The following is an 18,827-nucleotide window of genomic DNA, read 5'->3' as shown; positions in this document are numbered from 1 at the left end:
TTTACTGTTTAAAGTAAACATTAAAAACATTAACACTTCTAAATATAGGGGTGTATCTGGCAAAATGTAGACTTTATTTGCATGTTAATCGAGCAAGTGGCTTTCCCCTTTAAGGAAAGTGACGTCACTGTAGGGGCGTAGCCAGAGTGTGTGACTGATGCAATCCTGAACCAATAAGATTATAGAAACATTGGCTTTCCTGTCCAGGCATGGTTCCACATGCAGAAGTAGTGGTGGTGTAACCTTGGCTGATTAGCGTCCTCGTTTCAAACACCATAAAAGAAGCAACATGTAAGAATTTTAAATAATCAGTTACACAACGTACACGTTGTATTTCCTAGATAAAGAATCTAATGTAACTAATTACAAGTATTTGTTGCATCCTCCAGAAAAGTACTTTATCGTGTTGAATTTACTGCACACAGGAGTGATAGTTCTTATCTGTTCTCACGCACTGGTTTAAATAAATCTGTCACCTTTCAGGCAGGCTGCTATGGATATAACTGCAAAGTACTGCCGTAAAGAAATGGAAGCGTATGGGTTATGTGTAGCCTCCAATCCATCAACATGGCAGCAGAAGTGTCACGAGCTGAAGATGAATGTTGCACAATGTACATCATCACAGTAAGTCCATTTATTTGTTCTGTCATTCCTACTCGAGTGATTCTGGCATCCTGCTGTAAATATTTTCCAGGCGTATTTTAATCTAACCTCTAACTATGTTAAGCCCAGTCATCCAGAAGATCAGGCAGGAGTGTTCCAATGAGTTTGTGGAGTTTGAGCGCTGCCTGAGAGAACATCAGGGACAACCTGTCTCCTGCTCGCCACATGTGGCTCGCTTTCTGGGCTGTGCAGAGACAGTCGACCTCAGTGGAGTGGGTACGTTTTTCAGTGTGTTTTTTATGGAAACAGGTTGTGCATGCTGGTTTTTCATGCATCATAATATAAAACAAATTTTGAAGACACTAATGTTTGCAAAAATAATAATAATATTGCATAAGCTTTAGTTGCCAACATACCAAACGATTATTTTTATCTTTTCCAGCTACAAATCCAGTATCTCAACCATCTTAGCACAGGATGTCCTCCATTACCAGAAAAAACCTGTATCTACACCACTGCCACCAGGTGGGCTGGTTTCAAATGTATTCCAGACATGTATGTACAGTGGCTGATAGAATACAATACTTCCCAATTCCTACTTCCTAATTTTATTTTGCATATTTATCACATTTACATGTTTCAGACCATCATCATCATTTTAATATTAGACAAAGATAACCTGAGTAAATACAAAATGCAGTTTTTAAATGATCATTTATTTTGTTAAATCATCATTTAAACCAGGGGTAGGCAACTCCAGGCCTCGAGTGCCGGTGTCCTGGAGGTTTTAGATGTGTCCATGATCCATCACAGCTGATTTAAAGAGCTAAATGACTCCTCAGCATTTCTTGAAGTTCTCCAGAGGCCTGGTAATGAACTAATCATTTGATTCAGGTGTGTTAACCCAGGGTGCGATCTAAAACCTGCAGGACACTGGCACTCGAGGCCTGGAGTCGCCTACCCCTGATTTAAACCTACCTAACCCTAGCTGAAAAGCCTAAATGTAATAACTGATTGTGCTACCTTTGGCAGCAAGAATTGCAATCAAGGGTTTGCAATGACTGGCAATAAGTCTTTCATTTTAATTCAGCTGAGCTGCAGGGTTTTCAAGGATGAATGACCTGCTTTAAGGTCATGCCAAAGCACCTTATTGACTAGGCCACTCCAAGTCTTCATTTTGTTTTTTTTTGGGGTTTTTTTGCAAGGTCACACTTGCTTGTGTGCTTGGGGTCACTGTCCTCATGCATAAACCAAATGTGCTTGATTAGGTTCTTGGGTAATGGAGTCAGACAAATTTGATGTGCACTTGATGACGCTTCCATCAGTCAAGTCGTTCAGGTGTTGAAGCAGCAAAGCAGCCCCAAAACATCACACTACCACCACCATGGATGACTGTTGGTAGGATGTTCTACTTCTGAAATAGTGTGTTGATTTTATGATGTTAGGAATTACTTTTTCGTGTTTCTTTTTCATGAGTTTGGATAGCTTTTTCCCCCTTAAATAATTTAAATAATTTACAAAGTGTATTTTATTCTTTATTGGATTATTGTCTTAAATTTGTTTGATAGTCTGAAACATGTAATTGTGACAATTATGCAAAAAAAAAAAAAAGACAACATCAGGAAGTGGGCAAATACTTTTTAACAACACTGTATTTATTTAAATTTGCGTTAGTACTGTGGGTTACATGATTGCATGAAGTATTTAATTGCTGTGTCATTCCCTAATTTCTCATGTAAGTTTTATGATTTAAAAATAAGATTTATGTCTCTGAATGTGAGAAAGTCAGGTGTGTACTGATTTATTGAACAGTTTCATTAAAAAAATGACCTTAGACTTCTAATACTCTTCTGATGTTGTCATCCTCTTATTGTTTCTGTTTCTTGTGCCTATTCCTCCCACCCGTGCCCTCTTCAGGTCTGAGTCAGAGTCAAATATTAAACTGGAATGTATTGCTCCCACACAAACTATCCTGGCTACTCAGTGACTGAGCAATAGGGAGTCTGGGAAGAAAGGAGAGGGCTGTCCAGCTCTAATCAGTGGGACTACTGAAAGAGACAGAGGGAGGATGTTGAGTTATGAACCCTGTGACCACTAAGCAGAACAGACATTTTCTGGTTGAGTTATTAAAGTTTTGAGTGGAAAGACTGAGAGGAAACTGATTCCTTGCTTTTAAAGTGCATCTTTGTTTCATACCATTTGAGCAAGTGATAAATGCGTCATCATTTATTGTATTTAGGACAAAGAAGCCAAGTGTTGTTCAAAGACGAAACCGCAGATTGTATTGAAGATACGGCAACATTACATTCAAAGCACATCACCTGGCAGTCACTGATCAAAAAAGTAAGATAAGAACTCATCTACTGCACAAATAAGTTACATTCACAATATTATCACTTTAAAAACACCATGAGTCAGTTATCAGAGTCAAACATAATGTCAGGAAGGAATGTCACAGGCTGTAGCCAATTACTGGCTTCTAAATGAAAAGAGTTTCACCCTAATCCTATTTTATTCTGCACCACTTCATGATTCTGATCCTGATGCCTTCTGCAACACTTGAATTTGGAGGCTATTTCTTCATACCTACTTGTGGCACATAAATATCATGCTACAGTTTAAATATTTGCTGATTATCACATAAGAAGATACGAAATACCTACCTAATGTGACTTTCTGAGAAGGAAATTATTACAGTTTGTGACTACAACAGTTAATTATAACACAGTCATACACACATTTACATTTGGAGTACCTTCATGTACCCAGTATCCTTCATTTGGGAAATTATATACCAAAGAGTTGAAATTTACTGCACTGTTTTTGAGTGATCACATTATAAAAGAGAAAGGAAAACTAAGACGATAACCACTTAAACAACCCTGTTTCCGCATAAGGCTCCTCAAATGACCCTGTAGAGTTTATAGCTAAATGCCAAAAAAACCCACTTTTTTTGGTCCATATTTTATCAGTCATGCAGTATGAAAAACCAAGGATATAGTTTGAAATAATTTTTCACAGAATTTCTTTGCAATCTCTGTCCTTCAAGTCATTGGGCAAGTTAAATTGTCATCCTATCCAGCACAATATCCTGAGTTGTGGCTCAGGTTCCACAAACATACACACTAACCTGAGAGCAAAAGTGTACTCCAATCCATATACAGTGCTGTATACGCTGCAGTCATTCACACAATAACTACTCTAGTCCTGGCAAAACAAAACAAAAAGTAATGCAATATACTAATTTAATTTAAACCCTCAGCTGCCCATCAGCTGCCAAGACTGCTAATTATATGTGATTTGATTGATGAATTCACTTTCAGCAACCAATTATCATCTGTAATTCGTGATATACATATTGATAGGTATAAGTGTCTTAATTTTTTTTTGTTGGAAAGTGCCATGAAGCATTTTTCATTAAACATTACATAAATACAACAGAGTAAACTGAGGTCCTTTATCTTGGACATTTACAGTGTCTGTATTTCCAGCATGTGATTCTTATCTGGGAAAGATGTGGGATCACTATGTTAATCTGCTGCAAATTGATATTATGACTAACTATGTCTAATTGATGTTAGCCTGTGATAAAAGCTCGTAAGTGTGTTTGGCTGTAGGGTGTTTCATGGAGAATGGTCCCACAGGCATGTTGATGGACAGACTCCATTAGCTGCATCTCTGAGGTGAAAGGTGAAACAGGAGGGGAAAGAGTGACAGTTTATAAGGGTCAGGAGGTGAAATAAGAGTTCTGCATGGAGTACAGACGGTCGATGGGATTTCCCACTCGCCCTGCCAGGAGACCGCCCTCCCCTGTTGCTAAGAGGCAGTCGCCAAGGTGACCAAGGCTTCCATCGCTGTCCAGGTCATGGAACACTGTTTCTGAGTCTGCAGTCAAAAGGAAGGAGAGTGTGGACAGCTGAAGTGAAAGAGTTTTTAGTGAGAGCAAGAAAAAAAAAGTAAAAGCAAGTTATTTTTTTTGTAACTTTTATCTTTGTCTTTCTGTCATACCATAGGAGTGGAGCTGCTCGCTATTCAGTTGAGGTGGTGTAAGCCCATGTCGAAATGGCTCTCCACCATAAATGTTGGGGTCCAGAGCAAGGAGCTGCTGACGTGGCAGAGATGGATATCCCAGCATCCCATCCATGCCATGGGTACTAGATCCATCTATATAAAGATTCAAAACGCCCAAAACTTTAACCATACCAGTCTTTCTTTCCATCTTTTTTTCTTTCCTTCTTGATCTTGTACTGGTACTCAAAGCTCTTACCCTCGCTGTCATCATTGCTTTGGCGGCCCCCTCTGCTCGGTCCCCTCCTGGTGCCTCCCAGCTGCTCTTGTTCCTGCTGTTGCTGCTGCTGCTGTTGCTGTCGGCGAGCTAACTTTTTCATCTGACGCACAAAAGCACACGGTGTACAAATTTTCTCTTTGTGCTTTTGTGAGCATGCCTTTAGGAAAACTATAAAGTCTTACCTTGGCTCTCTGGTTTTGAAACCACACCTGAACAACACGCACTGTCAGCCCAGTCTCTGCAGCCAGTGTCTCTCTCACCTAGAGGATAGAGTTTTTAATTGTTTTAAAAATCTTAACTTCACAGTGCCAAACACAGCAGCCATACCCTTGAAAACTAAAGTTTGGAAAGCATGACCAGGAGTATCTTGTGGCATACTGACAAGACCAACAACCCACCTTACGGCATGGTTTGGCTGACACTTCAAAGGAGGCCTTGAAAGCACGCCGCTGCTGTGTGGTCAAGATAGTGCGTGGACGTTTTGAACGCTTGTGCTCCTTGCCTTCATCACCGCCTTTCCCTCCTCCGGAGCCTCCTCCACCATCCTCATCCTCACTTTTTACTGAGCAAGTTAAGTAAACAATAGCACAATCAGAACAATGCTCTGCAAACAGTGACATTTGAAACAAATATTTTCCATGTAGTTTACAGTAACAGTTTGTTCGTTCTCATGGAAGAAAATGGTACTGCTTAAATTACTTTCAACATACTGCTGAAAACTATTCTCACTATTTGAAATTCAATAATCGCGCCTTCATTTAAAATTTTTAAAAAGGAAGAAGCTTGAAACTTTTTTCTTTTTTGTTTTTTCTTGAAACTGCTTTTGTCTTAAATATTAAGGTTTTTCTTTCAAATACTGTTTACTCATTTAAAGGGGATGAAAATGATTGATTTTGACTAAAGGCATGAGTGTAAAAAGAAAGATTATTTCCCCAAGAAAAGTAATTTTGACCTTTATTATGTATCCTCCGAAGAAACCTGCTTTACCTGATTCAGTTGGTGTAGGGCTGATGGCAGCCAGCATTTCCCTCTCCTTTTCATAGTCCATGCGGCAGAGCAGCTGGCCTTCTTTCAGCACAAACTCATCACCTCTCTGCAGCCGACGTTCACACTCACAGCAGCTGAAGCAGCCCAGGTGGTATACCTGGCCTAGCACACGCATTATCAGCTCAGAACGTCCAATGACTTGCAAGCAGGCACTGCACTTTCTTACAAAAAGCCTGGAGGGGCACAGAAACATACACACGCGGGCTTATATTTTCATGGATACATCCATAAACTGTGAAACATGGCATGATAACAGTCTAGCAGCTTAGAATAAGAAGTAAATTAATTAAAGATGGCAGCACAAACAAGAAGCTCTGACACATTTACCCTTAGCGCCAATGATTCTGGAGATTAGCATAGTCTCTTAATTAAAGGTCCTATAAGCATTACCCAATTCACAGTGCAACAAGGTGAACATCTGTTAGATGGGTTACAGTAGTCTGTATTATTACATTGTTTTTTATTTTTAACATTCTCACAGTAGGGGGCAGTAGTTAGCTTCTTAAAAAGATGTCTGTGGAGAGTTTTTCCCCATTTAAATCCTTAAATGTTAAGATTTCCTTGGTGAAGTGAACTCCACTCTGTCCATATATTGCCCATAATTTATGTATTTAACTCAGTGAATAAAGCTTAAAACAGTCTTTCTCAGGTCTATTACTTTTCCCCATGACCACTTTCCTTCTTTTGTCCCCCCATCTCTCCTCCTGTGCTATGTTACAACCCCTAACTTTCTCTCCCACATGACAATCTCTTGCACATCCCTATTTCTATTCACAGGGCCCAAATCTATGCCATTAAATTCCTCTCAAATCCCTGCTCTTGCACTTGGTTTCCTCCCCTTCCCTCCTCAGTATTCAGTACTTTCTGCCAGCATTCCCAGTTCTCCCTCATGCCCTCCCAGCCTGCCTCCCCAGTTCACTGAAACTAATAAAGACAGGATTAATTAGATTGTTGTTTAAACAGTGAGATGGCCAGACAGACGCTGTAAACTCATAACCAGGGATTGGGGATAGCATGGGGTTAATCTCTCTCCTCTCACTTATGCACACGCACGCACGCGCGCGCGCGCACACACACACACACGCACGCACACACGCACATGCACATATGCACGCACACACACACACCATCACCACATTTGCACACACTCACCCACCGAGTATCAGTATATATATATTTGGATAGTTACTCACATTCACCATATCATCAAAGCAGTGGTGCAACACATCTATGATTAGGAAATATTCTTGATCGTCATTACAATTCTTCAGTGGGAAAAGTTACGAGGAAGCCTGAACATGGGTGTGAAACAGATAAAGGTTGATGTATACAGAAATAGCAGCACAATGGAACACAAACCCTGTTAAGAAAGGAGGGAGGATGGGAAGGGAGGGAATGGGGGGAAGAAGGGATGAAGCCTGAAGTGTTGACGCTCCCTGACTGAGTGATAGGAAGGTGTTGCTGCCCAAATCTGGAGAGTAAAGAAGGAGCCAGGTCTGCACATTAGAGCTCCTAATCTGTGATTCTGTCCCAAACGCAGCTGCTACAGCTAATCTTTCTCAATCCATCTGCCAAACGCTCCCCAAATATCCCCAAATGACAGTGTCGCTAACTTAACATCATAAAGCAAACACAATACTCCTATAAGCAACCATACAAAGACTATTATGATAGGACCTTGTGTTTGACTAAATGTTGCTTAAATTACTTAGTCACAGTAACATTACATTGCATTTTAGAAAGATGCTTCCACTGTAAAATTCCTGCAATAACGCACATGTCAATCATAACATGTGGTACAGAACATGCATGCTACAAAAGGGCGCAATCATCACACCGCTCTGCACAGTATTTCAAATACGTCCTTTCATTGGGAACAAAAAACAACAAAACAGAATCGTCAGGGTTGCTTGACACAAGATTGATGAGGTTGGTGGTTAAGTCCCACACTCCCTAATCAGGGGTGTACACAGCACGGTAGGAATTTACTCAACATGGCAAATAAAGGAAACTTGGGGCAACTGCCACAGAGGGGGGTCTGTAAGTAGATCAGCATAATCCCTCTAATAGAAGTATCATTCACACATGGGCCTGACCAGGGTGCAGCTTCCAAAAAATCACTACGGGCATGACGGATAAAGAGCAATCATACGATTAAGGTGAATTTAACTTTACAGGATTTATACATTCTAGTCAAACATGGCCACACATGCAGCCCAGGTTCCAGTGCTTGAGTAAATTTGTCAAATTCATCTTGAGTTCTTTATTTTAAATCATTAAAAATAATAAGTCTCTATGGTATGGGTTAATATCTGTATTTTTTCTGGTATGGTGGGTGTTACATAGTTATTTATGTTCTTAATTTTGTTTTAACTTTTTAATGTGTACAATTCAAAAAAGTGAAAACTAGAAGTCAGACAGCTGATGTATATTAAGGAACAGCTGTGCTGAAAGCTAAGCGAATAGATAGTTAAAAAAACCCTCTTTGCTTTGGATTTAGACAGCTTTACTTTAATGAAGTAATAATATGATATATGCGCGAATGCGTAGAATAGAGTTGCAAGTGCTCACAGGAGGCTGAAGGTAATGATCAACCTTTAGAGCGTGTGATGTACAAAACATTATAAAGACTGGCTCTAGGCAACTTTATGCTCAATGCCATGGATTTTGGAGGGGTTACGGGGCATGGCTAATTACAAGCTCACTGATTACGAGATCAAGTGTAGAGAGGCAGAAAAAGGTGCTGTATTGTAAGTATTGGTATAATCAGGTCTTTCCCTTTTGTTTATTGCAGAGCCTAGGCATACAAACATCACAACACAATCTTCATCACCTCCCTAAGCTGTGTCATGTGGCATTGTTTTGCCTGAGAGCTGTGACAAGCATGACATTGTCTGGTCTGCAATACAATCATTCCATAAATATGTATGTGTCTCAGAGCAACTGCAGTTGTTGCACTTGCTTTCATAACTGATGAATATTTATACAGGTATAGGTTTGGTTATACTAACTCTCTTTTTAAGGAGTTTCTCTTATTGCACTAAGCTTTGGTCTTTTGGTCACCAAGACCAAAAGAACCTAACTTAGATAAATTTAACTTTCACCACCAAGGATCCACCACCATTGTCACTCATTTTGATTTTTGACCTATAGTTTAAGATGGATCTCTTTCTCACAAGGTGTGATAAGCAGAGGTTTAGATGTCCTAGCTTGTGATTCCCACATATGTGACCATAGTGTGCGACAATGAAGGTATAATAGAAGATTCACGTTACAGATGCAAAAAGTACAAATGATATGCATCAATCTTAGTTTTAAGTTGTATTCTGTTTAGTATCAATTTCTTAGATGTGTGTGGAGTGTGTGCGGTTGTGTGTGTGTGTCTGTGTGTGTGGAATTGTGTGTGTGCACTTTTGGCGGATATTGCTCTGTGAAGCAAAATGGCTCAGAGCCAGGGTTCAGTAATCACATCATCTCCTTTTATTAAATCTCCCTGCACTGCTTCTGTGTTATTAAAATCTCCCAGCATTCCCCACGATACTTGCTACCCTGCCACCACTCACTCACTCACACTCTCATAGAGAAATACACAGGTTTAAAGATATATATATATCTATAGATATAGATATAGATATAGATATAGATATATATAGTAAAGTCATGCATACAAACACACGGATATATACAGCCGCATGCACACATAAACACAAATATGCACAGTTAGTGTAAACATAGATAAGGTGCCTGGGTACAAACATCAATAAAACAGTGACAGATGCTGCATCTGTGCACCACGTCCATCCATGCATCAGTGCAGTAACAAGGTCAATGCATGCTCTAAAAATGTGCAACATGTATATAATACTTGCTATCCAACGGACACAAGGGCCAACAGTACATAGAATAGATCTTTAGAGGTATTTGTGCACACTGAGGCAGTCCCACAGTTATAAAGTTACATGGTGTGACTCTTGCAGTAAACCTTGGTAATGACCAGCTCTACATGAGAGCAGCACTGATGTATATAATATTCAAGACTTTTCCTGTGTAAAGTAACAACCAAATACCTGCACGATGTGCATGGTCTCTGCATGCATGATATGTGTCTCTGGGTGTGTGGCTGTGAGTTACACCTGATGCTACCAAGAATGAATGCTATGTGTCAGGATATAGATGTGTGTTTGTGTGTGAGTGAGTGGGTGTGTGTTAGTTTAGATAAAACAGTTAATCCCCAGGCCACCAGAACGCAATATCCTGTCTGCCCGTTTCTCATTTCCTGTCTGTCTCTGGCGGAGCGGGAAGCAGCGGGGAGGGGGTGGCGGGGGACAGCGGGACCCGTTGCCCCAGAAACAGGAGATACAGCCGGTCGATTTGCGAGAAGTCTACGCCGATCTCCCTATCTCTCCCTCTCTGGTGCGACCCCCTATTCGCACTCTCTTTTTTCCTCTCCCTCTCTGCTTTTATTATCTCAGATTTAATAAAGCTGAGGCGAGCAGCTTGTTCTGCCATGAAACATTTATTAGCTGTCTGTTATAAAATTGTTGTGGGGGAGGAAAGATGATGGGGTCTCATCTCACATTATGCAAAAACAGTGGCAATATCACCCCCTCACCACCACCACCATCACCATCTACACACATACACAGACAAAAATCTGCCCTGGTCTGAAGCCGTTCTGTCCTTAAAACTCTCCCACACCTTGTCCTTTCCTTCTTTAACCCATTTTGAACCCTTTCTCCATCAGTGACAGTTCTCCCTGATGCTCTTTCATTTATGCCATCAAATCAGACTGTTTTTCAACAGCACACCATCAAAGCTCAAAAACCCATCCATCCGCACTTTATTCTCATCTGGCAAACCTCCAACCATCATCTGTTGAGCTGCAGGTGTAGCTAATATAAGACTCTTAGGTGAGAGAGAAGTACTTCAACTTTTGAGCATTGCATGTGTATATGATGTACAGCCAGAGCAGAAAAGCTACATTTGCCTTCACCAACAATGAGCTATAAACCTTACGCTCTCTGAGCTGAAATTTCCAGTTATTTAACCTAAAATTGCTCAGATTTCTGCCTCCACCCTCACGCTGTCATGGTTTGGTTTCTACAAAGACAAATTATTTTGTCTTCTCCTTTGTCAAAGGGATTTCATAATTATAGCCAAATAAGTCCAAAATATCAAACTCTGTTGTGGTTGACATGTTTTAAAATGGTCAATGTTTTTTGTTTTTTTTTACGTCAATAGTGACTCATTTTAGGCTTATAGGAATAAGGGTTTGTATTTCCACTGACATATCATTGCATAATTATCTGTAATAGTATTTCCCTGCAGCCCAGTATCAGACCTGTCAACCCAGGACAGCCAGAGCTGGGCAATTAGCACTGTACCCAATCAGCCACCCTGCCACCTCCTCCTATTCCCCTCCTGAGAGACAAAGGAGCACTGGAGGGGGGGGGGGGCGATTAAGAGAAAACAAGGGATAAACGGGGAGATAAACTGTTTGGTGTCATCGCTGCTATCAATCTCAACAAGAAGGAAATGAGGTTTGGAATAGAGAAATATTATTACAAAGCAGACAGTGATGAACGATGGTGAGATAGGGAGCGAAACGGTTGGTGGGGTGGAGGTATAGAAGGGAGAATGGGTAAAAGATGTGATTTCTAACCTCAGACTTAGACGTTCACTCGCATAAATGCACTGAGAAGATACTCTTTCAGGTCGTTAGTGTTAGACTCACGTCTAACTACTCGGTCAGCAGAGGATGATTCTATAGCTGTGGCCGCTAGGCCTCCCTCTCTATGTCTGTGGTGAGAGGGTTTGTAAACTTAGATGTAGTCTCTGTGCCCTCCACCCCACAGCGTGAGGCATTAAACTCAAGGTTTAGTGAATATCCACTCTTGTGACCTGTTTTTCACAGAGCTGGAGCTGCCTTTATGTGGCTTTCAAGGGAGTTTGGAGGCTTCTCACAGCCAGACTACCCTCAGCGCTGTTTGGGTTCAGTACTATTGAGAAGAGAACACTTGTTTTATAATTGTCACTTTGACAAGGAATCATAATAACCAGTTTTAGGATTATGCCTAAACAGCTTTAAAAAGAAGTCTGTTTTTAGTTTAATTGTAATTATATTAACATACAGTACAACTAGAGTGCTGTACTATTAATAATTTTGTCAGAAAAGTAACATCATTGAAAAATTCCATTTAAAGTTTTATAAAATTATCACTTCCTAACTTTTTCTAGCTAGATTTGTATAACTGTCCATTGTGCCAGTAAATGGAATGTATTGCGCCTGTGCGTAAAAACAACCTTAAGGGAATTTGTGTGCAGCGAAGTCTTATTCTAGTGCCTCATGTTGAACATCTGGTCCATAACAGGATGGAGTTCCAGAGAATTTCTCAAGGTTTCAAAACAAAAATAAATCCACAAGAAAAATCCACAAATGCACTTGAGTTGTGTCTAAATCCCTTCATTTCCATAACAGATTGAGACCAGGGAAACTTAAAACTGGCACTACTAAAAAGGCATACCTCCAGTTTTATTTTATTTTATTTTTGTTTTATTAAATAAATAGTAATGATGTGCTTATTTATGTTCACATACTTAATGTGAATGAGAGTGACATACTTAAGATTCAGTGAGGGTGTTCTGAGGCATTCTCAGAACCGAGCAGACTATGATTATGGTTCACCTGCCCCGCAACCCCAAATACATAAATAAATAAATAAGATGTTTAAAAAATCATCAGATATTTTGAAACCTTATATTGACTTTTTGATAATCAGTGTACAGTAATACAGAAGCAATGTATCCTTCAAAAGCATTAAACATGCAAATGTTGAACAAACCTTTGCCTTGGAGGCAGTTAACGCCACACGAATCAGGGTGGAGGATGGGTAACATTTGAAAATTTGATTTCCTTTCTCATTTGAATCTGCGTGTGTTTTCTTTTTCGTGAAGACCAGATAGATTAATTAAAAACATATGCCTACCCACAAATACATTTTGTATTTGTTTCTTTTTCATATATTAAAAGAAAGCTATGATTAAAAAAGCACATGCACCATGCACTGTTTGGTCTGGTCTGTTTGTGACTAAAAAACATATATTTGGACTAGCCGGAGATAGTGCACAAGGAAGACATCCCAATATTAAAAACCCAAGCCTGCTTGCAAAATGCCATTTTTCAATTAATGCATTACATTCACATATTTTTCAGTGAATTCAGTTTTTTTTTAACTCCTTACAATTCCTGACAAAGTAAACTCATCAGCATGCAGTGACAGCACTGAAATGATGTGCATTTTCCTGTCTGAAGCAGGATTTGAGTATCCATACCAGGATATGGATATGGATACTCAAATCCATATCCTGGTATCCACTAATAATTGTACAAATTCCCCTAAAATTCTTATGCACATTCCAAATTCTTGGACATGGTTATCACACACCTGCTCTAGATGGAGGTGGTGGGGGTGTAGAGTAAGGCGCCGATGGACAGACTGCTGGGAAAACAAGGAGACATTGTTGCCTATCCACTGAAGGTCACGGGCATAACTATGTGCCAAGTCTGGCACTGACTCACACAACAAGGCAACAAGGCATATGCAATGTATAGGGTACTAAATCAACAACATAGTGAATGAGCCTCTGACTATTAATTTGGATCTGCAATTACAGTCATTACACAGTGAGAGCAAATATACTTTTTCATTCCATCACTGAAAATGAGCCCAGTTCTTCAGTTATGGTACTACTGCCTCCAAGTTTCCCACTCATTTTTCCAGATAAACGTCACACAATGGACTTTCATCACAGTCCCCCCCCCCTCTCTCCCCCCCCCTCCCTCTCTTTCTCTCTCCCTCACTCTCCTCCAGATGTCAGGTACAGTGGGAGAGTCTGTGCTGCTGGATGCCGTCTGACACTTTTCATAACAATGATAACAAGCTGCAGACTCGTCCTTAAGCTGTCCATCCCTGGAGCTTCCTTTGCAGGCACACCCAGTGACCACAGCACACACAAAGCAGCCAAAGTTAAAATGTAGAATGGCCACAAAAATGTACAGTGGAGTGAGCCATTAAAGAAAAAAAATCTCTGAACTTTTACATTGCAATATATTGTAGTGTGTCCAGATGCTGTACTACAAGGTACTGAATAGCAGTGGCAAGGGCTGTTGGTTCAGTTAAGATTGTAAATTTAAAAACAAGGGAAATAGACTTTGCCTTTGTGAAACGACTAGATCAATAAGCAAAAATAAGCTATAAAAACTGCTACTGCATACATTCAGTCAGTTTTCATATCTTATATTGGTTGTGGCTCAATTCCAAAAATGTGAAATTGTAAGCACACTGACCCTCTGGGTATCTTGAATTTAAGTAAAGCCACATAGGTTTGACACACAAATCCAGCATTGTCTATAATGATAGATGTTTCGGATTGAATGTGGATTTTCAATTTAAAGGCCCATGTATTTTTACACAAATTTCTGTTATAAAAATTTGCAAAGTTTTTTTTTCCAAACATTAGTACAACATGTAGCCTGTATTTGCTACTCTCATTTCTCAACTTCATAAGTCTTCCTCATCTCTAAACTAAGTCGTTAAAGTTTCATTAATATTATTTAACCAGATTTGTTCAGTGTGAGGATTGATTTATGTGCAGGTCATTTGTACAGTCTAAATAATCTCCTTTCTTGACACCTACATTAATTTTTCAGAATTAAAATCACACGTGCTCTTGCAGTGATTAACATTTTACTACATCTTTTGTTGGCACATTGATAGATGCTGTTAAGTCTAACAAAAGACTTCCAGTAGATGTAAAATATGAAAGACGTGTTCCTCATCTGTTTTAAACAGAAGTTCAACTTCACTGTTCTCTCTCTCACTCTCTCCTTGCGTGTGTGTGTGTGTGTGTGTGTGTGTGTGTGTGTGTGTGTGTGTGTCAGTAACACAATAATATCACATCAGCAAATGTTACAAGATTAGTATGTCACTATACTTATATAACAATTACCTCTCAATTTGAAGTCTCAAAACCTGTTTAGCTTGGAAACAGGAGACTGGCTAACATCAGTTCAGTTTGATTGAGTAGGCAAAACTAAAATGTTTAAAATAGTCTCCATAAGTAAACTTACTCTGACCAAATTGAGAATTATAATTACATTTCAACGTACAATTAACTTTATTCTTTCCATTATTATGCAACTGTATTTCTTTGCAGATTATGTAAATTATTTTCAGCACGAGATAAAGCTTGTTTTAGTCACAGGGAATTTCCCAACCTAAATTTGTAGGCTGTGTTATCCTTGAACTGACAGTGTGTGTATGTCTGTGTGTGAGCATGTGTGTTTGTGAGTGTGTGTTTTTACTTTTCATAGTCGTGCTTGCAGTACAGCAGGCGGTCCCGGCTGTAACAAGTCCCAGTGAGCGCGCTTAAACACACGGCGCACTTGACACAGGTCTCGTGCCAGGAACGCTCATTCACGCGCAGCAGGAAGCGGTCGGCGATGGGAGACTCGCAGCCCGCACACACCTCTCCTCCTCTGTACTCTGGACCTGAAGGGAACATATCAAAGCATGAACAGAGAGATTGAGAGAAGGTAAAAGCCAAGATACTGGCCAAGTTTCCACAGTGTAACTCCAGCCGTATAAAGTAGCATGCTTCTAAATTTCCCTGCATCATGGTCATCGATAATGCAATAAAACACGTTTTATTCAATCGACCAACGCGTGTGTACTACTGTGTGTATATGCAATCGTTTGTATATGCAATCTGGCATAGAAAAACCGATGTTCTCTTTCGCATGGATGGAAAATGACAGGCGCATACTTCGCACAAAAGTTTATGGCAACCTCGGTGTTGGATATTAATTTTTTCAATCAAAAATCTGGATATTTAACATCTGGATATTTGTTTATTTCATTCCTATTTCGACTTTATGTGAACGATCATCTTGAATTATTTACATTTATAAACAGTCGATGTTGCTTTTATTATATTATTATTTTAATTCTTACGTTAGGGTAACATAAGTCATATGTTACAACATATGATAACCTTGGCTTTGTTGCATTTTGTTCCTCATAGGGTAAGCCCAGTATTACGATAATAGTCTAATGTTGTGTTGGTTGTTAAAAAACTGAATCAATATTATATTTTATTTATTTATTTATTTATTTTTAAATAATATTTTTTTCTATTATAATCTTAGGCCTGAATGTCTATAGGATCCTAAAAACGCGGACAAAATGGACAGGATCAAATGCTTTGATATTCTTATTTGTGGTCTTCATGATTTTCATAGATGATAAATTAATCCAAAAAGCTCATCCTGTGATTATTATACTCACTGTATAGTGTATCGGTTGTCGGACTTACCGAAAGGCGTGGAGGATGGAGGCTGCTGCAGACAGGACTGCTGGCTCTCCTCTGTTTTCATCCCTTCTCTCCTCCCCTCAGTGTGATCGCTAGAGACAAAAATGAACCATTTCTATCTAAAATATCAGTGGAACCATGCTATAGTAAATCAACCTAAAAATAAGGGGATTGGTAAGAGAGACGTTTTTATTTTTTATTTCATTATTTTATAATAGGACTGTCTATGCCACCATTATTTAAAATCAGACTGAATCAAAAATACACACCTACAGACTGGATTGCACAAGCTTATTAATTGCAGGAGAAAAAAACACGATAAAAAAGAGAATTTGAGAATGTTTCTCTTCCAACAAAAATTCTAATTGAAAGGGATTTTTTACGAGCATCAAATTGTATTTCAAACTTTGCAATAAGCTATAACTTCTGCATTATATATTCTACTTCTAATGGTGCAAGGCAATTTGTATGTATCGTGCATTTTATGGTTTCTTTTAAGAAATGATAACAAATTAACAGTTCTAATGCAAAAAATGTAAGACAAGCAAAAAATACATATTTAGATTTATATTGGTTTAAATTTAAAATTTTTGTGTTGAAATTATTTTAAACATATATATATATATATATATATATGATCAGGTTAATTGTAAAATGTGCAATGTTTCCATTTTATTCTTTACAGAATTTTTTTTTTTAAATTGACCCGTTTAATCAAAACGGATAACGAAAAGAGAAACTTTTCGGACGGCATTTTGTATTCTACTAATTTACCTGCTCAAACAAACAAAAATGAAAGAGGACAGAAAAAACAAGCAAAAATGGCGAAAGATTCAAATAAAAATAAATTAGTTGTGGAAACACTGACGAAAACTTTCTTTGATGTTTTTCTGCAGGCTGGAGTTTCTCAGCACTGGTGTCACCAGATTCTAGTGTTTTGTGTAAAGTATAATAATATAATGATAGTCTATATTTTAAATGAATAACACACTAGATTTGTGTATGTTCTTATTATTGCGATAATTGTAAGGAACCCTATTGATTTCTACATTTGAGGGGCCTGTGGGGTGAACCTGTAAAATACAGGGAATATAAAATGGATTGTTGCCTTAGAAAGTGAAGTAATTAGATAACACCAAATGACTTATGTAAATACAACTAATCTGATTTGGCACTTTTCCTAATTGCGGGTTGAATACATTCATGACACACTTGTGTAAAGCACCAATAATTACACGTCGACGCTAAAAGCCGGTGCTGTGATCATCAATATCGAAGTAATAACGATTTCTGGATTTCCCGCAAGTCACCTGGAGCTACAATTAAAGAAAGCAAAACTGTCATATTTATGAGGATGAACAATGTTTTCTTTAAAGCTGAATGTTAACTGCATTCAAATTAATGCTAAGAAGCCAATCTCTGTTTAATGCAACAAACAGTCTTTCTATTTTGAGAGATTTGTTTACAAGCTGTTTGTAATAAATAGCTGGAAACTATGAAAAGTCAGACCTTCCCTCGTGCCATCAAAAGTAAAAGACAAAGTTGAGTTGTAGATGTGATTGCTGAATTCAAGTCACGTTAAAAACTACTGTAAACGAACATAATAATAATAATGATTATTATTATAATACTCTAAAAGCGGCTTGCAGTCTGTAAAGCAGCTGGCTCCCTTTAGCATCATATTTTTAGGACTATTTCACATGCTTGTGCCAATACATTAAAGATCGAAGATCATAAAACATAACAGACAGCAAGGTCATCAGGATTTAATACTTTATCCCGTGTATTTGTCAAAAGACCCCTAATAATGTTGGATCTAAGCACGCGCTGCTGCTGGAACACGAAATGCACATCAATTCAAGCAACACGGTTATTTGGAAATCACGAGGCTGCCTTCAGTGACAACCTGTTCTTGAGTTGCGGAGACCTACCTTGAGGTGAAACACACTCCTCCTGAAATCTCGGTTGGCAACATTAAAACCTGGGGAAACTTTAGACTAGTAAATGAACAGACGCGATCGCAGATTATCCACCTGTACCTCACAAAGCGCCGAGCATGTTGCCTACGGTAAAAATCCAAATACCATGATGACCCGAAGTACTGCCTATTGTCTCTCCTGTTTTCTCCGGCAGCCGTGTGTGCGCTCTGACTTGTTTTGTGCGTAAAAAGGCGCAGAGGGAGGAGATGGACAGAAAAGGAGGGAGGGAGAAGGTGCGGAAAATGATGAGGGAAGATGAGTGATAATACAGCCTATTGATAACTCAGATGGGGAGGATCTTTTGCATTTGTGCTCACGGTTACACGGAAACTTAAAAGGGCACAGCTAAGGTGAAACAACTTGTGATGACATATCAGCCCCTTTCACACAGGAAAACATATTTAAATTTTTGTTGTATTATACACCAAAACTGTCTGAGTTTGATGCAAAAATATCAAAAGAACAAAGCCGAATGAAGATGATATCACTTTACTCCTTCTAGACATCAGGAAATGTTGCTTCACTCCATTTACTTACAC

General features: G+C 39.0%; 2 protein-coding genes across 6 annotated transcripts; one reads left to right on the top strand and one right to left on the bottom strand.

The window, feature by feature from the left end:
• The first annotated feature begins 184 nt into the window (after positions 1–184).
• On the top strand, positions 185–6,707 carry chchd5 (coiled-coil-helix-coiled-coil-helix domain containing 5). Of its 4 annotated transcripts, none has more exons than XR_014892241.1 (5): positions 185–291; positions 484–624; positions 728–879; positions 1,046–1,128; positions 4,617–6,707. XR_014892241.1 is itself a non-coding variant. In XM_085271519.1 (4 exons), coding segments are annotated over exons 1-4 (324 nt in total). In that variant the 5' UTR covers positions 185–289; the 3' UTR covers positions 1,075–2,446. The 4 variants fall into 4 exon arrangements, 1 of the variants encoding a protein (XP_085127645.1); XR_014892240.1 differs by lacking the exon at positions 4,617–6,707 and adding an exon at positions 2,521–2,748; XR_014892242.1 differs by lacking the exon at positions 4,617–6,707 and adding an exon at positions 1,872–2,446.
• Positions 2,860–18,691, bottom strand: lmx1al (LIM homeobox transcription factor 1, alpha-like). Of its 2 annotated transcripts, none has more exons than XM_085271517.1 (9): positions 18,241–18,691; positions 16,313–16,401; positions 15,303–15,489; positions 5,879–6,111; positions 5,290–5,453; positions 5,074–5,151; positions 4,871–4,991; positions 4,612–4,794; positions 2,860–4,488 (listed from the first exon to the last, which is right to left on the bottom strand). In XM_085271517.1, exons 1-9 carry the CDS (start codon positions 18,282–18,284, stop codon positions 4,331–4,333), a joined length of 1,257 nt encoding a protein of 418 aa, XP_085127643.1. In that variant the 5' UTR covers positions 18,285–18,691; the 3' UTR covers positions 2,860–4,330. The 2 variants fall into 2 exon arrangements, with proteins under 2 accessions (XP_085127643.1, XP_085127644.1); XM_085271518.1 differs by having other exon boundaries at positions 4,612–4,767; positions 18,241–18,687.
• Between the last annotated feature and the right edge of the window lie 136 nt (positions 18,692–18,827).

This window comes from Mchenga conophoros, linkage group LG4, assembly GCF_057382185.1.
Source record: "Mchenga conophoros isolate Kocher_MC1m ecotype Shallow Benthic linkage group LG4, M_conophoros_male_GT1.1, whole genome shotgun sequence".
Classification (NCBI taxonomy): Eukaryota; Metazoa; Chordata; class Actinopteri; order Cichliformes; family Cichlidae; genus Mchenga; species Mchenga conophoros.
This window is presented reverse-complemented; position numbering and strand designations above follow the sequence as displayed.